General features: G+C 44.8%; 1 protein-coding gene across 1 annotated transcript in view; it reads right to left on the bottom strand.

Annotated features, from left to right (window-relative positions):
- spag17 (sperm associated antigen 17) overlaps positions 1 to 25,857 on the bottom strand; it is a 35,827-nt gene extending 9,970 nt beyond the window's left edge. Inside the window, exons 1-31 of the mRNA XM_055930426.1 lie at positions 25,480 to 25,857; positions 25,147 to 25,287; positions 25,019 to 25,078; positions 24,587 to 24,718; positions 24,118 to 24,295; positions 23,672 to 23,854; positions 23,286 to 23,452; positions 22,718 to 22,879; positions 22,481 to 22,550; positions 22,217 to 22,338; positions 18,892 to 19,029; positions 16,188 to 16,301; positions 15,689 to 15,836; positions 12,690 to 12,875; positions 11,102 to 11,241; positions 10,804 to 10,958; positions 10,393 to 10,586; positions 10,146 to 10,216; positions 9,788 to 10,018; positions 8,925 to 9,039; positions 8,377 to 8,693; positions 7,816 to 8,317; positions 7,439 to 7,605; positions 7,167 to 7,308; positions 5,312 to 5,529; positions 4,976 to 5,123; positions 1,683 to 1,840; positions 1,293 to 1,490; positions 703 to 887; positions 422 to 552; positions 198 to 331 (exon numbers count right to left, since the gene is read on the bottom strand). Coding sequence (XP_055786401.1) covers positions 198 to 331; positions 422 to 552; positions 703 to 887; positions 1,293 to 1,490; positions 1,683 to 1,840; positions 4,976 to 5,123; positions 5,312 to 5,529; positions 7,167 to 7,308; positions 7,439 to 7,605; positions 7,816 to 8,317; positions 8,377 to 8,693; positions 8,925 to 9,039; positions 9,788 to 10,018; positions 10,146 to 10,216; positions 10,393 to 10,586; positions 10,804 to 10,958; positions 11,102 to 11,241; positions 12,690 to 12,875; positions 15,689 to 15,836; positions 16,188 to 16,301; positions 18,892 to 19,029; positions 22,217 to 22,338; positions 22,481 to 22,550; positions 22,718 to 22,879; positions 23,286 to 23,452; positions 23,672 to 23,854; positions 24,118 to 24,295; positions 24,587 to 24,718; positions 25,019 to 25,078; positions 25,147 to 25,287; positions 25,480 to 25,584 — 5,112 coding nt within the window. The 5' untranslated portion in view covers positions 25,585 to 25,857. The remainder of the gene's footprint in view (positions 1 to 197; positions 332 to 421; positions 553 to 702; positions 888 to 1,292; positions 1,491 to 1,682; positions 1,841 to 4,975; positions 5,124 to 5,311; positions 5,530 to 7,166; positions 7,309 to 7,438; positions 7,606 to 7,815; positions 8,318 to 8,376; positions 8,694 to 8,924; positions 9,040 to 9,787; positions 10,019 to 10,145; positions 10,217 to 10,392; positions 10,587 to 10,803; positions 10,959 to 11,101; positions 11,242 to 12,689; positions 12,876 to 15,688; positions 15,837 to 16,187; positions 16,302 to 18,891; positions 19,030 to 22,216; positions 22,339 to 22,480; positions 22,551 to 22,717; positions 22,880 to 23,285; positions 23,453 to 23,671; positions 23,855 to 24,117; positions 24,296 to 24,586; positions 24,719 to 25,018; positions 25,079 to 25,146; positions 25,288 to 25,479) is intronic.
- Positions 25,858 to 25,906: the final 49 nt, after the last annotated feature.

Below are 25,906 nucleotides of genomic sequence, written 5' to 3'. Positions count from 1 at the left end.
TTTTTAGGGCATAAAGTAGTTTATTATTTATTTATTTAAATGTTAAGGTATCAAAATCATCAAACCCTATGACTAAAGTGTGTTTTGACCATGTATAAAATTACCTTAAATTCAAGTACACGTGAAAACTAGCATGATTTGCTAATACTTTATGCGTCTATTTCTACTGCATTTTTTCTTTGATTTTCTCAGTCTACCTCTACTGAGGGGAAGTTGTCCCAGCGACGGGACTGGAGGTTGGTGGGGATGATGTCCTTGTTTTGTTTCTGGATGACCCATCTGGACCACACGTCCTGACGAGAGGGTCTCAGCACCGTTATACCCAGCACACCTGCAGGACAGGGAGGAGACCACAGACGTGTCTATGGGTAAACAAGGAGGAAACAGGTCTATGGAGGTAGAGTAATAAACAGAATCCTACCCTGTAGGCCTGGGAGGGGTTCTTTAAGCAGGGCGACAGCAGGGTCAGAGTAGTCCTCATACAGACGTTCCTCTACTGTCTGAGAGTACAGCAGCTCTGTGCCTGAACCATCCTCATGGGCCATGAACAACCTGTTTATTATGGATATAGAGGATGAGACAGTACCCATCATGCTTCAGCCCAGCTGGAACACTAAAAGGGTTAAAAGGTGCCTAACTGGGGGACATTGGAATGAAAAAGGAGTTACACTGTACAGATGAGAAACAGTTACTGAAGCCTACCTGGGAATGTGGACTTTACGTCCAATAGGATGCTTGGCCAGCTCTCTCTCTTCTGCCAGCCCTCCCTCCTCCTCCTCCTCCTCCTCCTCCTCCTCCTCCTCCTCCTCCTCCTCCTCCTCCTCCTCCTCCACTCTGCTGTCCAGAGGGCTAGAGATCTCCACTGATGCCTGGCCATCCTTCATCACCTGCACACAGGACCATTTGATACACTGTCACTATAACTCCACCATGCCCTACACATGCCCTACACATGCCCTACACATGCCCTAGGAATCCTACAGGGATGTTTCCTAATTCACTTTGTCAAACAAGTTTTCAAAATGAACATTTCCAGGGCTTGCAGAGTTCAGTGTATCGTACGATAATCCTCTGAACATTTGGCCTGATGGGAAAACAAACTGGCTGGAATCTCACCCTATTCCTTATATAGTGCACAAGCCTTATGCCCTGGTCCCAGATCTGTTTGTGCTGTCTTGCCAACTCCTATGGTCATCGTCAAGCCAAATGGCAAGACAACACAAACAGATCTGGGACCAGGCTATAAGAAGGGAACAGGGGTGTCATAAGGGACGTGATTAGAGCCGACCCACCTGGAAGAGGTTCCCGTGGTGGTCTGTGACCTCACACAGTGTGTCTGAGGTAAAGGTGTGGTTCATCCTGTAGCTGCCTGGCTGCTCTCTGGGACTCCAGCTGGCTAGACTCAGGGCTGGGCTGTGTTCAGGGTTTGACGTGTACACACAACTACCGTCCTGGTTGATGAACAGCAGACCTACACTGGACGGGTACACCTAGAGGGCACACGGGGACACGGAGAGTCACCTAGAATGAATAGAGCACCTCAGAACACAGTCATTTGCTAGACTCATGAAAGGAAGCTTGGATCTTCTCCTCCGATGCTCTCCACGTTATGAGAAGGAGGTGGGAAGACGACGGGAGGAATGGAGGAGGGACTTTTAACATTCACCCCCGGTTTCTCTTACTTGGTACGCTCCGTTGCAGGTGGCGGTGACGACGCTCCCGTCTCCAAAGAACACGTTGCAGGACCTGTCCTCGCCGAACATGGTTACCGTGGCAAACCCCAGCCGCTCCACCATCACCACCTTCTCCTTATGACAGACACTGCTGCTGGACTTCTCCCCTGGTAACACAATGTATACATTATCACACCATGAACTATCCTTCCTACACACACCGCTGCTGGACCTCTCCCCTGGTAACACAATGTATACATTATCACACCATGAACTATCCTTCCTACACACACTGCTGCTGGACTTCTCCCCTGGTAACACAATGTATACATTATCACACCATGAACTATCCTTCCTACACACACCGCTGCTGGACCTCTCCCCTGGTAACACAATGTATACATTATCACACCATGAACTATCCTTCCTACACACACTGCTGCTGGACCTCTCCCCTGGTAACACAATGTATACATTATCACACCATGAACTATCCTTCCTACACACACCGCTGCTGGACCTCTCCCCTGGTAACACAATGTATACATTATCACACCATGAACTATCCTTCCTACACACACTGCTGCTGGACGTCTCCCCTGGTAACACAATGTATACATTATCACACCATGAACTATCCTTCCTACACACACTGCTGCTGGACTTCTCCCCTGGTAACACAATGTATACATTATCACACCATGAACTATCCTTCCTACACACACTGCTGCTGGACTTCTCCCCTGGTAACACAATGTATACATTATCACACCATGAACTATCCTTCCTACACACACTGCTGCTGGACTTCTCCCCTGGTAACACAATGTATACATTATCACACCATGAACTATCCTTCCTACACACACTGCTGCTGGACTTCTCCCCTGGTAACACAATGTATACATTATCACACCATGAACTATCCTTCCTACACACACTGTTGTCTCTCCCCTGGTAACACAATGTATACATTATCACACCATGAACTATCCTTCCTACACACACTGTTGTCTCTCCCCTGGTAACACAATGTATACATTATCATACCATGAACTATCCTTCCTACACACACTGCTGCTGGACTTCTCCCCTGGTAACACAATGTATACATTATCACACCATGAACTATCCTTCCTACACACACTGTTGTCTCTCCCCTGGTAACACAATGTATACATTATCACACCATGAACTATCCTTCCTACACACACTGCTGCTGGACGTCTCCCCTGGTAACACAATGTATACATTATCACACCATGAACTATCCTTCCTACACACACTGCTGCTGGACGTCTCCCCTGGTAACACAATGTATACATTATCACACCATGAACTATCCTTCCTACACACACTGCTGCTGGACGTCTCCCCTGGTAACACAATGTATACATTATCACACCATGAACTATCCTTCCTACACACACTGTTGTCTCTCCCCTGGTAACACATAATACACACTACTAATGTATCAGACCAGGTAGCAGTTAGTAGTATAGCCTTTAACCTGTATCAGACCAGGTAGCAGTTAGTAGTATAGCCTTTAACCTGTATCAGACCAGGTAGCAGTTAGTAGTATAGCCTTTAATCTGTATCAGACCAGGTAGCAGTTAGTAGTATAGCCTTTAACCTGTATCAGACCAGGTAGCAGTTAGGAGTATAGCCTTTAACCTGTATCAGACCAGGTAGCAGTTAGTAGTATAGCCTTTAATCTGTATCAGACCAGGTAGCAGTTAGTAGTATAGCCTTTAACCTGTATCAGACCAGGTAGCAGTTAGTAGTATAGCCTTTAACCTGTATCAGACCAGGTAGCAGTTAGTAGTATAGCCTTTAACCTGTATCAGACCAGGTAGCAACTAGTAGTATAGCCTTTAACCTGTATCAGACCAGGTAGCAGTTAGTAGTATAGCCTTTAACCTGTATCAGACCAGGTAGCAGTTAGTAGTATAGCCTTTAACCTGTATCAGACCAGGTAGCAGTTAGTAGTATAGCCTTTAATCTGTATCAGACCAGGTAGCAGTTAGTAGTATAGCCTTTAACCTGTATCAGACCAGGTAGCAGTTAGTAGTATAGCCTTTAACCTGTATCAGACCAGGTAGCAATTAGTAGTATAGCCTTTAACCTGTATCAGACCAGGTAGCAGTTAGTAGTATAGCCTTTAACCTGTATCAGACAAGGTAGCAGTTAGTAGTATAGCCTTTAACCTGTATCAGACCAGGTAGCAACTAGTAGTATAGCCTTTAACCTGTATCAGACCAGGTAGCAACTAGTAGTATAGCCTTTAACCTGTATCAGACCAGGTAGCAGTTAGTAGTATAGCCTTTAACCTGTATCAGACCAGGTAGCAGTTAGTAGTATAGCCTTTAACCTGTATCAGACCAGGTAGCAGTTAGTAGTATAGCCTTTAATCTGTATCAGACCAGGTAGCAGTTAGTAGTATAGCCTTTAACCTGTATCAGACCAGGTAGCAGTTAGTAGTATAGCCTTTAACCTGTATCAGACCAGGTAGCAGTTAGTAGTATAGCCTTTAACCTGTATCAGACCAGGTAGCAGTTAGTAGTATAGCCTTTAACCTGTATCAGACCAGGTAGCAGTTAGTAGTATAGCCTTTAACCTGTATCAGACCAGGTAGCAGTTAGTAGTATAGCCTTTAACCTGTATCAGACCAGGTAGCAATTAGTAGTATAGTCTTTAACCTGTATTTTTTTATTTTTTATTTTACCTTTATTTAACTAGGCAAGTCAGTTAAAAGAACAAATTCTTATTTACAATGACGGCCTAGGAACAGTGGGTTAACTGCCTTGTTCAGGGGCAAAACGACAGATTTTTACCTTGTCAGCTCGGGGATTCGATCTTGCAATCTTTCGGTTACTGTCCCAACACTCTAACCACTAGGCTACCTGCCACCCCGATCAGACCAGTATCAGACCAGGTAGCAGTTAGTAGTATAGTCTTTAACCTGTATCAGACCAGGTAGCAGTTAGTAGTAAAGCCTTTAACCTGTATCAGATCATTTAGCAGTTAGTATGATAGCCTTTAACCTGTGTTAATGTGTTCCTGGGACCAGCCACTGAGAGCCTCTCTCTCCTGGTACAGGGTTAGAGTTAGGGTTAGGGGTGTTGGGTACCTGTGTGAATGTGTTCCTGGGACCAGACACTGAGAGCCTCTCTCTCCTGGTACAGGGTTAGAGTTAGGGTTAGGGGTGTTGGGTACCTGTGTTAATGTGTTCCTGGGACCAGCCACTGAGAGCCTCTCTCTCCTGGTACAGGGTTAGAGTTAGGGTTAGGGGTGTTGGGTACCTGTGTTAATGTGTTCCTGGGACCAGCCACTGAGAGCCTCTCTCTCCTGGTACAGGGTAGTGATCCTGGTTCCGTCTGCATGGTCGACGATCATCGTCCCGTCTCTGTCCAGCACAGACATCACCTTGTCCTCCCGCGTGATCACAACCTGCTCATACAGAGGCAAGGCAGAAGAGCTACTTTTACATATCACATGTGTAGGACGTCAAAATGTTGACACCTTCAGAGTATCAGCTAACCAACCATTTGGGACTTTTGCAAAGGTCGTGAGAAAACTCAAATGTGTTATTAACAACCACGATGTTAGCAAACCATGTTGCTGGTTCGTATGCTCACAGTTTGGCTGACAGGGTCTGTGGCTCTGAAGGCCAAGACCGGGCCAGGGTCTGTGGTCTGGTCCCCCATGGTGGCTACTCTGTGTCCGGAGGGGCTGGTGGTGACCCAACAGACCCCCTGTCCGCCCTGGGTCTGGCCTGACGACCTCTGCTCCTCCCTGGGCTCTGGGTCACTCTGACTCTGGTCAGCCCCCAGGCTCTGCTTGGAACCCAGCTTACCTGCCCACACACACATAACTCCTCATCTCCCCTTTGTCTTTCTCAAGCACCGATACTTAACAACACAAAAGGTTGTGAAGCAAATAGATTTCAGACTGACACAGTAAAAGTCTAATAGGAAGACAAATGAAATATACAGTACCAGTCTAATGTTTGGACACACCTACCCTTTTCCGGGGTTTTGTTTATTTTTACTTTGTAGGATAATAGTGAAGACATCAAAACTATTAAATAACACATATGGAATCATGTAGTAACCAAAAAAGTGTTAAACAAATCAAAATATATTTCATATTTTAGATTCTTCAAAGTAGCCACCCTTTGCCTTGATGACAGCTTTGCACACTTTGGCATTCTCTCAACCAGCTTCATGAGGAGTTATTTTCCAACAGTCTTGAAGGAATTCCCACATGCGCTGAGCACTTGTTGGCTGCTTTTCCTTCACTCTGCAGTCCAACTCATCAGTAAACCATCTCAATTGGTTTGAGATCGGGTGATTGTGGAGGCCAGGTCATTTGATACAGCCCTCCATCACTCTCCTTTGTCAAATAGCCCGTACACAGTCTGGAGGTGTGGTTTGGATCATTGTCCTGTTTGAAAAAACAAATGATAGTCCCACTAAGCGCAAACCAGATGAGATGGTGTATCGCTGCAGAATGCTGTGGTAGCCATGCTGGTTAAGTGTGCCTTGAATTCTAAATAAATCACAGTGTCACCAGCAAAGCATCCCCACACCATCACACCTCCTCCTCCATGCTTCACGGTGGGAACCACACATGCTGAGATAATCCGCTCACCTACTCTACGTCTCACAAAGTCACGACTGTTGGAACCAAAAATATCCAATTTGGACTCAGATCAAATGTCAGATTTCCGCTGGTCTAATGTCCCTTGTTCGTGTTTCTTGGCCCAAGCAAGTCTCTTCTTATTATTGGTGTCCTTTAGTAGTGGCTGGTAACTCTAATGAACTTATCCTACAGCAGAAGTAACTCTGGGTCTTCCTTTCCTGTAGCGGTCCTCATGAGAGCCAGTTTCATCATAGCGCTGGATGGTTTTTGTTACTGCACTTGAAGAAACTTTCAAAGTTATTGAAATGTTCCGTATTGACTGACCTTCATGTCTTAAAGTAATGATGGACTGTCATTTCTCTTTGCTTATTTGAGCTGTTCTTGCCATAATATGGACTTGGTCTTTTACCAAATAGGGCTATCTTCTGTATACCACCCATACCTTGTCACAACACTAACTGATTGGCTCAAACGCATTAAGGAAAGAAATTCCACAAATGAACTTTCAACAATGCACACCTGTTAATTGAAATGCATTGCAGGAGACTACCTCATGAAGCTGGTTGAGAGAATGCCAAGAGTGTGCAAAGCTGCCATCAAGGCAAAGGGTGGCTACTTTGAAGAATCTTAAACAGAAAATATATTTTGATCTGTTTAACACTTTTTTGGTTACTACATGATTCCATATGTGTTATTTCATAGTTGTGATGTCTTCACTATTATTCTACAATGTAGAAAAAAAGTACAAATAAGGAAAAACCCTTGGAATAAGTAGGTTTTGACTGGTTCTGTATAAAAGACCAACGGATCTAAATCAAGGTCCATATGATTTGTTAGAGATGTGACTACCCTTCTTGTCCTTGCTGTCTTTTCTCTCTGGTATCGCAGTCTCCTTCACTACCTCTTCCTCCTTAGCAGGGGCTTCAGGGGGAGATGAGATGATGGGTCCTGAGTCTGTCCTGCTACTGACTGAACCGTCTGCAAACAGCACCTACGCAGAGACAGGGAGGAGCTTAATGTGTGTATGTGTGTGTGTGTGTATTGTGTGTGTATTGTGTGTGTGTGTGTGTGTGTGTGTGTGTGTGTGTGTGTGTGTGTGTGTGCGATGTGTTTGCCAGTACCCGTGTTGATCCGTCTCTCATGTACTTGACCACGGTGCCCTGACCAGTGATGACCCTAGACAGCTCACTGTGTAACGATGGGTCTTTGAGGTGAGGCTCCCTACTGTCACTGCAGTGTAGGGGGAAACTCTGTCTCACCAACACACACTGACCCTCTGGAGTACTGCCTACAGTAACCAAAACTACAGTTACACACACACTGTCTGGATACACACGCACACTGTCCACACACACACACTGACCCTCTAGAGTACTGCCTACAGTAACCAAAACTACAGTTACACACACACTGTCTGGACACACACACACACACACACACACACACACACACACACACACACACACACACACACACACACACACACACACACACTGACCGTCTGTATCATCACTGAGGAACTGCAGCAGTAGACCACTGGGGGTGGAGACGTTTAGTCTCTGGAACGGAGCACTGCCAGCTAATGCAGCCTGACCCACACGGTCTCTGGTCTGGCAGGGGACAACACAGCCAGACACATGAAGGGAATAACAGACAGCAGGTACGTCAACAGGAAGAACATAGACGACGAGAACATTCCGTTGTAATACTGATATCAATGATATTACATTATCAACAACAAAACAGTCCAACTGAACAGACGCTGTGGAAACTAAATGTATCTGTTGGTGACGGTGGATAGAATGGATCCACCTGCTCCTCTTCCTCTCTGTGTGTTGGAGACGTGTTGGTCTCTTTGGACGGCTGCACCCCCTTGGCGCTGTGGGAGGAGTTGAGTTTCTTCCGGGACAATGAGGAGGAGAGGAGGGTCGAGGGGACGGGGGAGAGACTGGAGTCTGTGGGCATGTCCGGATCAGAGTCCTGACCAGCCTCCATCTCACCTACAGACACGTCAACAACCAGACTGTTACCGTAGTCACCTTAAAGCTAGACATCACCACACACAACATAGGGACCATACTAGGTCCCCATAACAGGAACAGTACACCACGTGGGTTAAGGACAGAGAAACAGACAGCATCAGTGTAAGGTGTTCACCCTGCTCCCCTGTTGGGCCGTAGTGACTGTAGGAGAGGTGGATGCCGCTGTCCAGCACAGCTGAGAAGGAGCCCAGCCTAACACTCTTATTGGTGGTGCTCTGTGTCTCCATGGGAACCGCGTCCTTTGGGCTCTCCTCCTGGTGTCTGTTTGGCTGGGTGATGTGGCTGTAGAAATGATGCTTGTCCTTCATCACACACGTCTTGATGAGCGTCGACCCTGGAAATAGAACATCGGCTATGGCTATGTTTACACAGGCTAACACTAATTGGTCTTTTGACCAATCACATCAGATCTTTTCACATCAGATCTGATCTGATTGGTCAAAAGACCAATTAGTGGGAAAAAAAGATCAGAATTGGGCTGCCTGTGTAAATGCAGCCTTAGAGAATTAACGTGTGAATAAAAGAGAGTGAAAGTGTGTATCGTAATAGTGGTGTGTGTGTTCACCCTGGACAAAGTGGATGGTCTCCACCTGGATGTGGCCTCCGTCAGAGGGGAATAGCGAGTGGACCTGGCCTGAGACCTGGATCAGCTGTCCCTCCATGCTGTAGCCAGTGAATCCCTACACACACACACACACACACACACACACACACACACACACACACACACACACACACACACACACACACACACACACACACACACACACACACACACACACACACACACACACACACACACACACACACACACACACACACACACACACACACACACACACACACAGTATTTAACATTTTTAAAAAGGTCAGCATTCTGTTGATATTGTTGCAGCAGATACGTTTTGGGTGAAAGGCAACATGCCATAACAGCCCAGTAAAGCATGATCTATCTAGTATCTGCTGGGACTATATCACCATATCTCCTCAACCAGAAAACCAGTTTACAACCACATGATCTATCTAGTATCTGCTGGGACTATATCACCATATCTCCTCAACCAGAAAACCAGTTTACAACCACATGATCTATCTAGTATCTGCTGGGACTATATCACCATATCTCCTCAACCAGAAAACCAGTTTACAACCACATGATCTATCTAGTATCTGCTGGGACTATATCACCATATCTCCTCAACCAGAAAACCAGTTTACAACCACATGATCTATCTAGTATCTGCTGGGACTATATCACCATATCTCCTCAACCAGAAAACCAGTTTACAACCACATGATCTATCTAGTATCTGCTGGGACTATATCACCATATCTCCTCAACCAGAAAACCAGTTTACAACCACAGAATGATGTCATTATGAAGGTGGAATGCCATATTTTGCCTTTAAAGGGTGTTTATAGACTCACAGTGAAGACGTCGGTGGGCGACTGCAGCTTTGCTCTCTGTTCTCCAGGGGTCCCCACAGCCAGGTCCGGGGTCTTACTCACGTCCTCCCTGCTCTTCTTTGTGGTGGAGGGGGTCGTTTTCTTGTTCTCCTTGGACGAGTCGGCTCGCTCCGCTCCCTTCCCTCCTTTTTCTTTCTTAGCTTTCTTCACCTGTTCCTCCTCCTTCTGTCTGTTCTGCTCCATCTTCCACGCCTGGAGAGAGATGAGTTTGTATAGAACACCACCAGCACAGTTACAATCATCAGAATGTATTAAAGATACTGATAAAATGAATCACACTATAAAACGGGGTGGAAGACAGCAAGACAGAGTCCGTTACTTTGAGCGAGTCTTCTCTGATGTACTGGTCTGGAGCACCTTCCTCTGGGATAGGAGACTTGGCTGGGGAGGCTTCAGGAACACAGGGACACAACGTTTACATCACAGACTGTAGCACTGTGACTACTAGTACTACTCTTAGTGCGTTGATGTTTTTCATCTATCCTCATTTATGTATCCGTGTTAATGAGTATGTATGTTATACCAATGGATTTCAGCCTGTTTTGACTGATATGTGGCTTCCTTACTTGCCGTGTGTTTTGGCGAGACAGTGCTCTTCTTGGTGCCCTTAGCCGACTCTGCCCTGCCTTTCTCTGAGGAGTCAGACGGGGTGGGCACTCTCAGCTTCTCTGCCTCTCTCTTGGCCTGCAGAGCTAGACACTTCACCTCCTCTTCCTTGGTCCAGTCAGATATAGAGTTGGCCACGTGCTCAAGGTACTTCCTGACGACAGAGAGGGAACGGTGGAAAGCGTTCGGGTTTGAATAAATACAATCCTAAACAGTACCCAGAGTCTAATGTACTCTGTACTTTTATCGTTTTGTGACACAAAAAGATATCAACAAAATGGGTTTGAAGAAAATATATATCCAACTGTCAAACAACTGATTTGTAGCAAATGTGAAATTTGCTGTATATATATATTTTTTAACAGCTGTACCTGAACCCGACATTGGTGTGGAGGGCCATGTCCCATAATTCCTTGCACTGGCGTTGAGGGCTCATGGGATTGTGACAGACGATGAACAGGGTGTTGTCCAGACTACCACAGAAGGTGTCCATGCAGCGGTAGGACTGAGAGGCAGACTGGAGAATCTACAGCAAGACAACAGGGGGGTTACAAGATCATGTCGTGGTTGTTTCCCTACTCTCTGTGTTCCCTAAGGATGGTCACAAAAAGGAGCCAGAAATCAGAAGGCAAATAGCTACAAGAAATGTGAGTATTGATTCATGTTGACCTGGGGAAAGACATTGGCATTGTGGTGCTCAGTATAGTGCCAGTCACTGAGCGATCGCATCTGGCTTCTCTGGATCTCAGTCACATCTACCACATCAGACAAACTCTCCTCTGATTCATCCTGGTGGTGGAACACTTTAACTGTAGAGGAAACATGTTTCATTAGTTATTACGGCAAAGATACAAAGAGATGAACAATGAGATATATCAGATCATCATAAACAGCCTGGTTGCAGATCTGTTGGTGCAGTCTTAACAACTCTATTGCTATCAGACCAACAGATCTGGTAGTAGACTAGTCTGGATTCAGACCAACAGATATGGTAGTAGACTAGTCTGGATTCAGACCAACAGATATGGTAGTAGACTAGTCTGGATTCAGACCAACAGATCTGGTAGTAGACTAGTCTGGATTCAGACCAACATATATGGTAGTAGACTAGTCTGGATTCAGACCAACAGATCTGGTAGTAGACTAGTCTGGATTCAGACCAACACATCTGGTAGTAGACTAGTCTGGATTCAGACCAACAGATCTGGTAGTAGACTAGTCTGGATTCAGAGCAACAGATCTGGTAGTAGACTAGTCTGGATTCAGACCAACAGATCTGGTAGTATACTAGTCTGGATTCAGACCAACAGATCTGGTAGTAGACAAGTCTGGATTCAGACCAACAGATCTGGCAGTAGACAAGTCTGGATTCAGACCAACAGATCTGGCAGTAGACAAGTCTGGATTCAGACCAACAGATCTGGTAGTAGACAAGTCTGGATTCAGACCAACAGATCTGGCAGTAGACAAGTCTGGATTCAGACCAACAGATCTGGTAGTAGACTAGTCTGGATTCAGACCAACACATCTGGTAGTAGACTAGTCTGGATTCAGACCAACAGATCTGGTAGTAGACTAGTCTGGATTCAGACCAACACATCTGGTAGTAGACTAGTCTGGATTCAGACCAACAGATCTGGTAGTAGACTAGTCTGGATTCAGACCAACAGATCTCGTAGTATACTAGTCTGGATTCAGACCAACAGATCTGGTAGTAGACTAGTCTGGATTCAGACCAACAGATCTGGTAGTAGACTAGTCTGGATTCAGACCAACAGATCTGGCAGTAGACTAGTCTGGATTCAGACCAACAGATCTGGTAGTAGACTAGTCTGGATTCAGACCAACAGATCTGGTAGTAGACTAGTCTGGATTCAGACCAACAGATCTGGTAGTAGACTAGCCTGGATTCAGACCAACAGATCTGGTAGTAGACAAGTCTGGATTCGTAATGACTGGGCTTCCAACAGCAGATTTCACTTCAGTAACCTACAGGCTTGTTGAGGAGCTACTGCTGCTGTCTGACAGGTGGTAGGATATTCATCTCCTCAAACTAGTCTCTGTATGCTGTGCGCCTGTGATAAATAAGATGCATGACAACTAATGAAAATACACCAGCGGAAATTAAATTCCACTAAATTATGCAAATTAACCTATAGACCAATAAGCATGACCGGTCCAATGTATTTTCGGCGGCTAACCGATTAACGGTTAAGCGTTAACATCCCTAGTGTCAGAGTTAATAGAACGTCTGTACCTTGTGTCTTGTTGATGTGTCTGAGGTAGTTCTTGGCGAAGCAGACAGGGTCGTCCCAGGGCAGGCAGGTAGGTTGAGGGGAACCAGCAGAGGTCAGTAGGCCCCCCTCCTCCAGCTGGGTCAGGGGCATGCTCTCAAACACAAACTGTCTGACCACTCTCTCCACCTCCGGCCAGCTCAGAGACTCTGTAAAGACACCCATCAGAACAACACAGGGGGTTGGTGGCAATTGAATTTGGGAGGACAGGCTCGTGGTAATGGCTGGAGTGTAATAGTTGGAATTCCATTTGCTTCGTTCCAGCCATTATTATGAGCCGTCCTCCCCTCAGAAGCCTCCACGTTGGACTTGGTCAAATCTGTCGTTCTGCCCCAGTTAACCCACTGTTCCTAGGCCGTCATTGAAAATAAGAATTTGTTCTTAACTGACATGCATAGTTAAATAAAGGTAAAATAAAAACAACTAAATATGGATAGGTATAGAGCTATCCAGATAAACTGAGTTTAAATGTATTTGGCTAAGGCTATCACAATTCCTGACATTTAATCCTAACAAAAATTCCCTGTCTTAGGTCAGTTAGGATCACCACTTTATTTTAAGAATGTGAAATGTCAGAATAATAGTAGAGAGAATGATTTATTTCAGCTTTTATTTATTTATTCACATTCACAGTGGGTCAGAAGTTTACATACATTCAATTAGTATTTGATAGCATTGCCTTTAAATTGTTTAACTTGGGTCAAACATTTCGGGTAGCCTTCCACAAGCTTCCCATAATAAGTTGGGTGAATTTTGGCCCATTCCTCCTGACAGAGCAAGTCTAACTGAGTCAGGTTTGTAGGCCTCCTTGCTCGCACACGCTTTCTCAGTTCTGCCCACACATTTTCTATAGGATTGAGGTCCTTTGTGATGGCCACTCCAATACCTTGACTTTGTTGTCCTTAAGCCACTTTGAAAGCTTTAACTTCCTGACTGATGTCTTGAGATGTTGCTTCAATATATCCACATAATTTTCCTTCCTCATGCAGCCATCTATTTTGTGAAGTGCACCAGTCCCTCCTGCAGCAAAGCACCCCCACAACCTGATGCTGTCACCCCCGTGCTTCACAGTTGGGATGGTGTTCATCGGCTTGCAAGCCTCCCCCTTTTTCTCAAAACATAACGATTGTCATTATGGCCAAACAGTTCTATTGTTGTTTCATCAGACCAGAGGACATTTCTCCAAAAAGTATGATCTTTGTCCCCCATGTGCAGTTGCAAATTGTAGTCTGGCTTCTTTATGGTGGTTTTGGAGCAGTGGCTTCTTCCTTGCTGAGTGGCCTTTCAGGTTGTCAATATAGGACTTGTTTAACTGTGGATATAGATACTTTTGTACCTATTTCCTCCAGCATCTTCACAAGGACATTTGCTGTTGTTCTGGGATTGATTTGCACTTTTCGCACCAAAGTACGTTCATCTCTAGGAGACAGAACGCGTCTCCTTCCTGAGCGGTATGATGACTACGTGGTCCCATGGTGTTTATACTTGTGTACTATTGTTTGTACAGATGAACGTGGTTCCTTCAGGCGTTTGGAAATTGCTCCCAATGATGAACCAGACTTGTGGAGGTTTACACATTTTTTTCTGAGGTCTTGGCTGATTTCTTTAGATTTTGCCATGATGTCAAGCAAAGAGGCACTGAGTTTGAAGGTAGGCCTTGAAATACATCCACAGGTACACCTACAATTGACTCAAATTATGTCAATTAGCCTATCAGAAGCTTCTAAAGGCACAACATAATTTACTGGAATGTTCCAAGCTGTTTAAAGGCACAGTCAACTTAGTGTATGTAAACTTCTGACCCACTGGAATTGTGATACAGTGAATTATAAGTGAAATAATCTGTCTGTAAACAATTGTTGGAAAAATTACTTGTGTCATGCACAAAGTAGATGTCCTAACCGACTTGCCCAAACTATAATCTGTTAACAAGAAATGTGTGGAGTGGTTGAAAAACGAGTTTTAATGACTCCAACCTAAGTGTATGTAAACTTCTGACTTCAACTGTATACAGCAATATGGTATAGAGCTATCCGTTGAAAACTTGATTCAGTCTAGGGGAAGGGGAAGTAATTACCATATTTTTTAAACCTATCAGATTCTTCAGATCTTCAGGAATGCCTAGAGAGTAGGAGGTAGGAGTCTATCTGGAATTCAGCATTTCACTCTGCTGATCTAACAGAGCACCACATTGGTAGTGATAGTACAGTATGGAACCTCTCCTTCCTTATAAAGTAGCCCACAGCTCAGACTCTCCCAGACTATTTCTTCAGTCTAACTCTCCGTCTCCTCTCTCTAACATCATGGAGAATGTATTCATCCCACCAGCCAGTAACAGTAGCGACCCACTGGGCACACACTGGTTGACTCAACGTTGTTTACACATCGTTGAATTGCCGTCTGTGCCCAGTGGGTAGTCTCATCCCCAGCCCAGAACCAACAAGCCAGGGTGATCATTTAACAGCTACCCACCATCTGTTGGTCTCTAGTGGGACTGTGCTTTGTAATTACCTTGACTAAATACAGGTTGGGCTGCAATAATAACACTACTCAGCACACCTGAGCCACAATGCAATCTGGCTATCACGCTAAATTGGTCTGCATAAAATTCCATAGGCTATAAAAGAACGCAGAGAGCTGTGACTGAGTGTGTGTGTCTGTGTGGTGTGTGTGTGTGTCTGTTTGTGCGTTTTGTATATGCATGTGTGTATGTGTGTGGTGTGTGGCTGTGTGTGAGTATGTGGTGTGGTGTGATGTGTGTGTCTGTGTGAGTGAGTGTGTGTGTGCAAGGCTGTGTGTAAGTGTGTCTGTGTGTTCTCTCCTCACCGTCGGTGCAGTAGTGTGTGTCTGTCTGTGTGTCTGTGTGTGTGTCTGTGTGTGTGTGTGTGTTCTCTCCTCACCGTCGGTGCAGTAGTGTGTGTCTGTGTGTGTGTCTGTGTGTGTCTGTGTGTTCTCTCCTCACCGTCGGTGCAGTAGTGTGTGAGCTCCTGGATGCGGGCCAGTCTGGTTCTATTTCCACTCAGGGGGCGGACGGAGCGGAGAAGATTCCACACCGGAGTGTTTCTCATCATCTCTGTCTCTGTCTTCACCGCATCAAAGCTGTTATGGACCTGGTATAATACAACAAAACACATCCCTCATAGACCGTACCTGGAGGATACAGCTGCTGCTAATTAGAGAGCATGTCTGTGTGTGTGTGTGTGTGTGTGTGTGTGTGTGTGTGTGTGTGTGTGTGTGTGTGTGTGTGTGTGTGTGTGTGTGTGTGTGTGTGTGTGTGTGTGTGTGTGTATGTGTGTGTGTGTGTGTGTGTGTGTGTGTGTGTCTCTGCGTGTGTGTGTGTCTCTGTGTGTGTGTGTGTGTGTGTGTGTGTGTGTGTGTGTGTGTGTGTGTGTGTGTGTGTGTGTGTGTGTGTGTGTGTGTGTGTGTGTGTGTGTGTGTGTGTGTGTGTGTGTGTCTCTCACAGGCAGGTGGTGCAGTCTCAGGGCTCTCTCGTCAAGACAGTTGATCAGTAGAGGTCTCTGGTGCTCAGTGTTCTGCTGGGTGTTCCCCACAGCACCAAACGTCTCCCTCAACGTCTAACAATAAATACATCATACACTATGTTATGCAGCTCTATACATTGATTGGACAAATCATTAGGAACACTATACTGATTGAAGTGGATTTAACAAGTGACATAAATAAGGGATCAGAGCTTACATCTTGATTCACCTGGTCAGTCTATGTCATGGAAAGAGCAGGTGTTCTTAATGTTTTGTATATTCAGTGTATAATCTCTGTACTGAAAATATTAAACTCAACTCAAGTCAATTTTGAGGTAGAAAATGACCAAATACACAGTAACAGATTGCAGGTAGATTGTATGGTACAGTAATGAAACCATACTATACTGGAGAAACAGTATAGAGGGTCATGGTGTAGTCTACAGTAATGAAACCATACTATACTGGAGAAACAGTATAGCAGGTATAGAGGGTCATGGTGTAGTCTACAGTAATGAAACCATACTGGAGAAACAGTATAACAGGTATAGAGGGTCATGGTGTAGTCTACAGTAATGAAACCATACTATACTGGAGAAACAGTATAACAGGTATAGATGGTCATGGTGTAGTCTACAGTAATGAAACCATACTATACTGGAGAAACAGTAATTTGTAAGTCGCTCTGGATAAGAGCATCTGCTAAACGACTTAAATGTAAATGTAAATGTATAGAGGGTCATGGTGTAGTCTACAGTAATGAAACCATACTGGAGAAACAGTATACCAGGTATAGAGGGTCATGGTGTAGTCTACAGTAATGAAACCATACTGGAGAAACAGTATACCAGGTATAGAGGGTCATGGTGTAGTCTACAGTAATGAAACCATACTGGAGAAACAGTATACCAGGTATAGAGGGTCATGGTGTAGTCTACAGTAATGAAACCATACTGGAGAAACAGTATACCAGGTATAGAGGGTCATGGTGTAGTCTACAGTAATGAAACCATACTGGAGAAACAGTATACCAGGTATAGAGGGTCATGGTGTAGTCTACAGTAATGAAACCATACTGGAGAAACAGTATACCAGGTATAGAGGGTCATGGTGTAGTCTACAGTAATGAAACCATACTATACTGGAGAAACAGTATAGAGGGTCATGGTGTAGTCTACAGTAATGAAACCATACTATACTGGAGAAACAGTATACCAGGTATAGAGGGTCATGGTGTAGTCTACAGTAATGAAACCATACTATACTGGAGAAACAGTATACCAGGTATAGATGGTCATGGTGTAGTCTACAGTAATGAAACCATACTGGAGAAACAGTATAACAGGTATAGAGGGTCATGGTGTAGTCTACAGTAATGAAACCATACTATACTAGAGAAACAGTATAGAGGGTCATGGTGTAGTCTACAGTAATGAAACCATACTATACTAGAGAAACAGTATAGAGGGTCATGGTGTAGTCTACAGTAATGAAACCATACTATACTGGAGAAACAGTATAGCAGGTATAGAGGGTCATGGTGTAGTCTACAGTAATGAAACCATACTATACTGGAGAAACAGTATAGCAGGTATAGAGGGTCATGGTGTAGTCTACAGTAATGAAACCATACTGGAGAAACAGTATACCAGGTATAGATGGTCATGGTGTAGTCTACAGTAATGAAACCATACTGGAGAAACAGTAATTTGTAAGTCGCTCTGGATAAGAGCATCTGCTAAACGACTTAAATGTAAATGTAAATGTATAGAGGGTCATGGTGTAGTCTACAGTAATGAAACCATACTGGAGAAACAGTATACCAGGTATAGAGGGTCATGGTGTAGTCTACAGTAATGAAACCATACTATACTGGAGAAACAGTATAGCAGGTATAGAGGGTCATGGTGTAGTCTACAGTAATGAAACCATACTGGAGAAACAGTATACCAGGTATAGAGGGTCATGGTGTAGTCTACAGTAATGAAACCATACTATACTGGAGAAACAGTATACCAGGTATAGAGGGTCATGGTGTAGTCTACAGTAATGAAACCATACTATACTGGAGAAACAGTATAGAGGGTCATGGTGTAGTCTACAGTAATGAAACCATACTATACTGGAGAAACAGTATAGAGGGTCATGGTGTAGTCTACAGTAATGAAACCATACTATACTGGAGAAACAGTATACCAGGTATAGAGGGTCATGGTGTAGTCTACAGTAATGAAACCATACTATACTGGAGAAACAGTATACCAGGTATAGAGGGTCATGGTGTAGTCTACAGTAATGAAACCATACTATACTGGAGAAACAGTATAGAGGGTCATGGTGTAGTCTACAGTAATGAAACCATACTATACTGGAGAAACAGTATACCAGGTATAGAGGGTCATGGTGTAGTCTACAGTAATGAAACCATACTATATTGGAGAAACAGTATACCAGGTATAGAGGGTCATGGTGTAGTCTATAGTAATGAAACCATACTATACTAGAGAAACAGTATACCAGGTATAGAGGGTCATGGTGTAGTCTACAGTAATGAAACCATACTGGAGAAACAGTATACCAGGTATAGAGGGTCATGGTGTAGTCTACAGTAATGAAACCATACTATACTGGAGAAACAGTATACCAGGTATAGAGGGTCATGGTGTAGTCTACAGTAATGTACCTCCTTCTCCTGGTCTGAGCGAGGCAGAGACATGACAGCAGACAGCATGTAGTCTGCCAGACTCTTCTCCAGGCTGTACACTCCCTTCTCTGAGCCTGCTGCAGACAGGGGAGGGATGTCCTGCTCTGTGGCCACCACCTGAACACACACACCGTTCACACACGCACACACACAGAGTCAACTAAAGGAGCTCAACCATTCATCCTCAGGATTCTCTACTTGTCCACTATATATACATATATAATGTCTGGAGTGTCTTTCATGTCAAATCTAAGTCAAGGTATGGAGGAGAATAGTGTTTTCTCAACTACAATACTTCAACGCTGACCTCTGAGGGTAAGACATTACACATGCAGTAATACAGAGAACCACATAGATAAAACACAAACAGATCTGAACAACTGTTGTCCTGGTTGACTAGTATGGTGATGATGGTTGGGGCCTACAGTGGAGGACCTGCTCCAATGTAGTATGAACAGAACCTGCTCCAGTGTAGTATGAACAGAACCTGCTCCAATGTAGTATGAACAGAACCTACTCCAATGTAGTATGAACAGAACCTGCTCCAATGTAGTATGAACAGAACCTGCTCCAATGTAGTATGAACAGAACCTGCTCCAATGTAGTATGAACAGAACCTGCTCCAGTGTAGTATGAACAGAACCTGCTCCAATGTAGTATGAACAGAACCTGCTCCAATGTAGTATGAACAGAACCTGCTCCAGTGTAGTATGAACAGAACCTGCTCCAGTGTAGTATGAACAGAACCTGCTCCAGTGTAGTATGAACAGAACCTGCTCCAGTGTAGTATGAACAGAACCTGCTCCAGTGTAGTATGAAGGGAACAGAACCTGCTCCAGTGTAGTATGAACAGAACAGGACCTGCTCCACTGTAGTATGAACAGAACCTGCTCCAGTGTAGTATGAAGAGAACAGAACCTGCTCCAGTGTAGTATGAAGAGAACAGAACCTGCTCCAGTGTAGTATGAACAGAACAGGACCTGCTCCACTGTAGTATGAACAGAACAGGACCTGCTCCACTGTAGTATGAACAGAACCTGCTCCAGTGTAGTATGAACAGAACAGAACCTGCTCCAGTGTAGTATGAACAGAACCTGCTCCAATGTAGTATGAACAGAACAGAACCTGCTCCAGTGTAGTATGAAGAGAACAGAACCTACTCCAGTGTAGTATGAACAGAACAGAACCTGCTCCAGTGTAGTATGAAGAGAACAGAACCTGCTCCAGTGTAGTATGAACAGAACAGAACCTGCTCCAGTGTAGTATGAACAGAACAGAACCTGCTCCAGTGTAGTATGAACAGAACAGGACCTGCTCCACTGTAGTATGAACAGAACCTGCTCCAGTGTAGTATGAACAGAACAGGACCTGCTCCAGTGTAGTATGAACAGAACAGGACCTGCTCCACTGTAGTATGAACAGAACCTGCTCCAGTGTAGTATGAAGGGAACAGAACAGAACCTGCTCCAGTGTAGTATGAAGGGAATGGAACAGAACCAGCTCCAGTGTAGTATGAACAGAACAGAACCTGCTCCAGTGTAGTATGAAGAGAACAGAACCTGCTCCAGTGTAGTATGAACAGAACCTGCTCCAGTGTAGTATGAACAGAACAGGACCTGCTCCAGTGTAGTATGAAGGGAACAGAACAGAACCTGCTCCAGTGTAGTATGAAGGGAACAGAACAGAACCTGCTCCAGTGTAGTATGAAGGGAACAGAACAGAACCTGCTCCAGTGTAGTATGAAGGGAACAGAACATAACCTGCTCCAATGTAGTATGAAGAGAACAGAACAGAACCTGCTCCAATGTAGTATGAAGAGAACAGAACAGAACCTGCTCCAATGTAGTATGAAGAGAACAGAACAGAACCTGCTCCAATGTAGTATGAAGAGAACAGAACCTGCTCCAGTGTAGTATGAAGAGAACCTGCTCCAATGTAGTATGAACAGAACAGAACCTGCTCCAGTGTAGTATGAACAGAACCTGCTCCAATGTAGTATGAACAGAACAGAACCTGCTCCAGTGTAGTATGAACAGAACAGAACCTGCTCCAGTGTAGTATGAACAGAACCTGCTCCAATGTAGTATGAACAGAACAGAACCTGCTCCAGTGTAGTATGAAGAGAACAGAACAGAACCTGCTCCAATGTAGTATGAAGAGAACAGAACAGAACCTGCTCCAATGTAGTATGAACAGAACAGAACCTGCTCCAGTGTAGTATGAACAGAACCTGCTCCAATGTAGTATGAACAGAACAGAACCTGCTCCAGTGTAGTATGAACAGAACAGAACCTGCTCCAGTGTAGTATGAACAGAACAGAACCTGCTCCAATGTAGTATGAACAGAACCTGCTCCAGTGTAGTATGAACAGAACAGGACCTGCTCCAGTGTAGTATGAAGGGAACAGAACAGAACCTGCTCCAATGTAGTATGAAGAGAACAGAACAGAACCTGCTCCAATGTAGTATGAAGAGAACAGAACCTGCTCCAGTGTAGTATGAACAGAACAGAACCTGCTCCAGTGTAGTATGAAGGGAACAGAACAGAACCTGCTCCAGTGTAGTATGAGGGCAACAGAACAGAACCTGCTCCAGTGTAGTATGAAGAGAACAGAACCTGCTCCAATGTAGTATGAGGGCAACAGAACAGAACCTGCTCCAGTGTAGTATGAAGAGAACAGAACAGAACCTGCTCCAATGTAGTATGAAGAGAACAGAACAGAACCTGCTCCAATGTAGTATGAAGAGAACAGAACAGAACCTGCTCCAATGTAGTATGAAGAGAACAGAACAGAACCTGCTCCAATGTAGTATGAAGAGAACAGAACCTGCTCCAGTGTAGTATGAAGAGAACAGAACCTGCTCCAATGTAGTATGAAGAGAACAGAACCTGCTCCAATGTAGTATGAAGAGAACAGAACAGAACCTGCTCCAATGTAGTATGAAGAGAACAGAACAGAACCTGCTCCAATGTAGTATGAAGAGAACAGAACCTGCTCCAGTGTAGTATGAACAGAACAGAACCTGCTCCAGTGTAGTATGAAGGGAACAGAACAGAACCTGCTCCAGCATGCAGTGTAGTATGAAGGCAACAGAACAGAACCTGCTCCAGTGTAGTATGAAGAGAACAGAACCTGCTCCAATGTAGTATGAGGGCAACAGAACAGAACCTGCTCCAGTGTAGTATGAAGGGAACAGAACAGAACCTGCTCCAGTGTAGTATGAAGAGAACAGAACCTGCTCCAATGTAGTATGAAGAGAACAGAACCTGCTCCAGTGTAGTATGAAGGGAACAGAACAGAACCTGCTCCAGCATGCAGTGTAGTATGAGGGGAACAGACGAGGCTTCAGGAGGAATCTGGTCCAGCAGGTCGTTATAGTAACGCATGTCCACATCAGTACTCAGAGCAGCTGGTTCAGGGTCTGCTGGGGGGACAACAGACAACAGCTCCCTGGGTTAGGGTCAATTCACTTTCATTCAGCTACCAGTTAACTGTAATCATTTACTTGAACTATCCATTATAACATCAACTGTCCTACAGTGAGTGTTTGTGAAGCTGTAGAATACCTGGAGTGGTCTCCTCTGGGACTTGTCTCTTCTTGGACCCAGGTGTCTGAGGCGTTGTGGTCTGAACCGTCTAAGATATGACAGAAAATATTCATCAACATTTCTGTAACATGTAGAAACAGAAAACAGGCCTACATGAAATAAAGACAGTATTGTGTATATTCAGTTTGGTTTCCTGCCCCGTCCACCAGTCAGTGCATCCTGTGTGTGCATGCATGTGTGTTTCTGGTACAGTACCTCTGCAGGGCTGTCCTGGGTGGTGCGTGCCCCAGCCCTGGGGACAGATGGCACCTGGACCAGTCTCATGTTGTTCAGGTAGTGTTGATGCTGTCTCCTCCAGTCCAGACAGTCATAGATCAGACACGCCACGTCCTCAAACAGACGTGTCCCAAACCCAAGCTACAACACAACATATTAACATGGCATTTTATGTACATTATACAAAATAATTATAATTAAAGAAAGACCCGCACACTGCTCTTGCCAATGTTTATTGCTTAGGTGTCAGAATCTCTGCCTTCTCGTCAGAGCTTTGATTGATATCTGAAGAAGAGGAAGAAGAAGAATCAGAAGAAGAAGCAGCAGAAGAAGAAGAAGCAGAAGAAGAAGAAGCAGATGAAGAAGCAGAAGAAGAAGCAGAAGAAGAAGCAGAAGAAGAAGCAGAAGCAGCAGAAGCAAAAGAAGAAGCAGAAAAAGCAGCAGAAGAAGAAGAAGCAGCAGACGAAGAAGCAGAAGAAGAAGCAGCAGAAGCAGAAGAAGCAGCAGAAGAAGAAGCAGCAGAAGCAGAAGAAGACAAGGAAATCACCATAGCCTCTGGGCTATCCTTGTCTTGTGGTGACAGGATCTCTTTAGCAGTGTGACTGAGGCGGGCCACATCAAACAGCTTGGAGAATGCTGAGCCACTGTTTAGCACCCCTTCCAACTGACCCCAGAACTGCTCCCGCTGTCTTCTCCTAATGTTAGTCTCCGCGTCTACAGGAACACAATAGCAGCATTTAGCAACACAAATCACATTAAAAGTAGATTGATTGATAGATCAATACTGTACTGCCAATATGAAATACTGTCAAATACCTCTGCTGTGCTTGATTCAGTTGACCCTGACTGTACAATGAAACCAGTGGAACAAAAGACTCAAGATCCCATGCTAAATCAATCCAAACCTCACATTGATGCCAATCTGAGTCTTACCCCCATCCAGGGGTTTGGCATCACGCCCTTCCAGTGATCCCTCTAGACGGTCTGGTCTCTGTGAGGTCAGCTTGATAACGTTGGACACATGGACCCCCAGGGAGTCCAGCACAGAGACCAGCTGAGCCTGCTGGAAGCCCACCACCAGAACGTAGTGCTGAGGACCATCGTCTGGCTCATCGTCTAGACACACACACACACACACACACACACACACACACACACACACACACACACACACACACACACACACACACACACACACACACACACACACACACACACACACACACACACACCCACACACACACGAAAGCATGAGAGGGAGAGAGAGAGAGACAACCACCCAGTCTCCCCAACACAAAGTGACAACCAACCTCATACTAACAACCAAACAGTACTACTATACTGTATGTGTGATCATTGAGACAGAGTAGACTGCTCACCTATATACTTGTTGGTCTCATCCTCCTCGCCCCTCTTTTTCAGCTTGGTGTCCTTGGTTGGGGCACTGAGCTCTGCCCCTTTCTTCCCCTTGTCACCTTTGGCGGCAGGCTTGGCACCACCTTTGTCTTTGGTTGGGGAGGCATTGCCAGCCTTGCCCTTACCCTTCTCCTCAGCAGCCTGGGAGAGAGTGGATTAAACTAAGTGGTGCTAATACTGCGGTTCAAATGCGGGTCTCCTCTGTGCCAGAAGACTGCGATAGCCTGCTGAGCTGAAGCCGAGGCATTAACAGGTAGCGCAGGCTAGTCTTCATGTCTCAGACAAGGTTTCTTATCACCCATGTTACAATACTACTATAACTCTGACTCTATCTGACAATAACACTTCAAAAGATTCTCTAGGAAAGCTGGCTGTTGCCAGGGCAATAAGATGACTGATGATTGTTGATGGCTGTCAGGAGTTCCTTCCTACCCTCATCTCTGTGGCTCTCCTCTGCTGGTCGTTGGCCTTGACTCCCAGGAGCTGGAACTTGAGCAGTTTACCCAGTAGGTCACAGGGCAGCTCCTCTCCTGCATCCAGCAGGACCTTGGCTGCCTCCATCACCTTTATAGACAAACAACATACTTGATGTAGAATAGACAGAAAGTGAGTAATAGTTCTAATTTATTGTGCAAATCTCTTTCTCTGCTGCTTCGTAAATGTGTCTTTTGAAATGAATAGCCTATAGAGCACATTTTACTGAAAAATGGGTGCATTTACATACCTCGTAAAACATGGGTGCATTTACATACCTCGTAAAACATGGGTGCATTTACATACCTCGTAAAACATGGGTGCATTTACATACCTCGTAAAACATGGGTGCATTTACAAACCTCGTAAAACATGGGTGCATTTACATACCTCGTAAAACATGGGTGCATCCTTGGTCTTCTTGATTTTTGGGTTTCCCAGTTCATGGATCTGTGAAGCATTTCATTCATTGGTTGATATACGTTTGACTGTGAACAATCAGACTTTGTGTTACTGACCTTTTCTAGGGTGGTGTTCCAGGTGACTACGCTGAAGAGCCTGCGTAGGGGCTGCTGTACAGCCAGCAGCAGAGCCCCGATCAGCTCCTCATCCTCCAGCCTCTCTCCCACCACCAGAGAAATGCTGGCCTTCCAAGTCTCCTAGCATCATCATCATCATCAGACAACACTGATCAGTGAAGAACAACAACATAGCCAAGTGACAGGTCTGTGACAAGTAAAGTCATTCCCTGCTTTTGTAGCTGGCCCCTTAAAGTTTAGTGTGTTTAAATAGTGTTTCACTAGCTAGATATCTAGCTTTACTAAAGTTAGCAAGCTGTTAACGTTACCTACCTCCTCAAATGGTGCAGTAGTGAGTCCAGTTTCCCAACCTTTGTTTCCAACTGTCGTTGCACCAGCAGCAGACACTGTCCCGCTTTTGACTCTTTTTGGTGGCATTTCCTTACCGTTTTTCGAGAGAAACTAACCTATTGACTTGAATCAAATTGCATTATATTATGACATTTCTTGAACTTAACGTAAACTAAAACAGCCACTTCCAGCTGTTAGCTTGCTAGCTGACGTTAGCTAGCATTTCTCTTCTGTGTACAGTCCCCTGACGCTTCGGTTGCTCTTAGCAACAGGTTGAAGGGGAGGGATCAGTTATGCGCAATGACATCTCACCTTTGAAATGTATTTATTTATTAATTTATGAAAGAAATTGCCAAAAAACGTAATACTTAATATACCACTACTAATAGAAACTTCATCCATGTTCAAC

This window comes from Salvelinus fontinalis, chromosome 7 (genome assembly GCF_029448725.1).
Source record: "Salvelinus fontinalis isolate EN_2023a chromosome 7, ASM2944872v1, whole genome shotgun sequence".
Taxonomy (NCBI): domain Eukaryota; kingdom Metazoa; phylum Chordata; class Actinopteri; order Salmoniformes; family Salmonidae; genus Salvelinus; species Salvelinus fontinalis.
The sequence above is the reverse complement of the archived record's forward strand: the minus strand, read 5'-3'. Positions and strand labels throughout refer to the sequence as shown.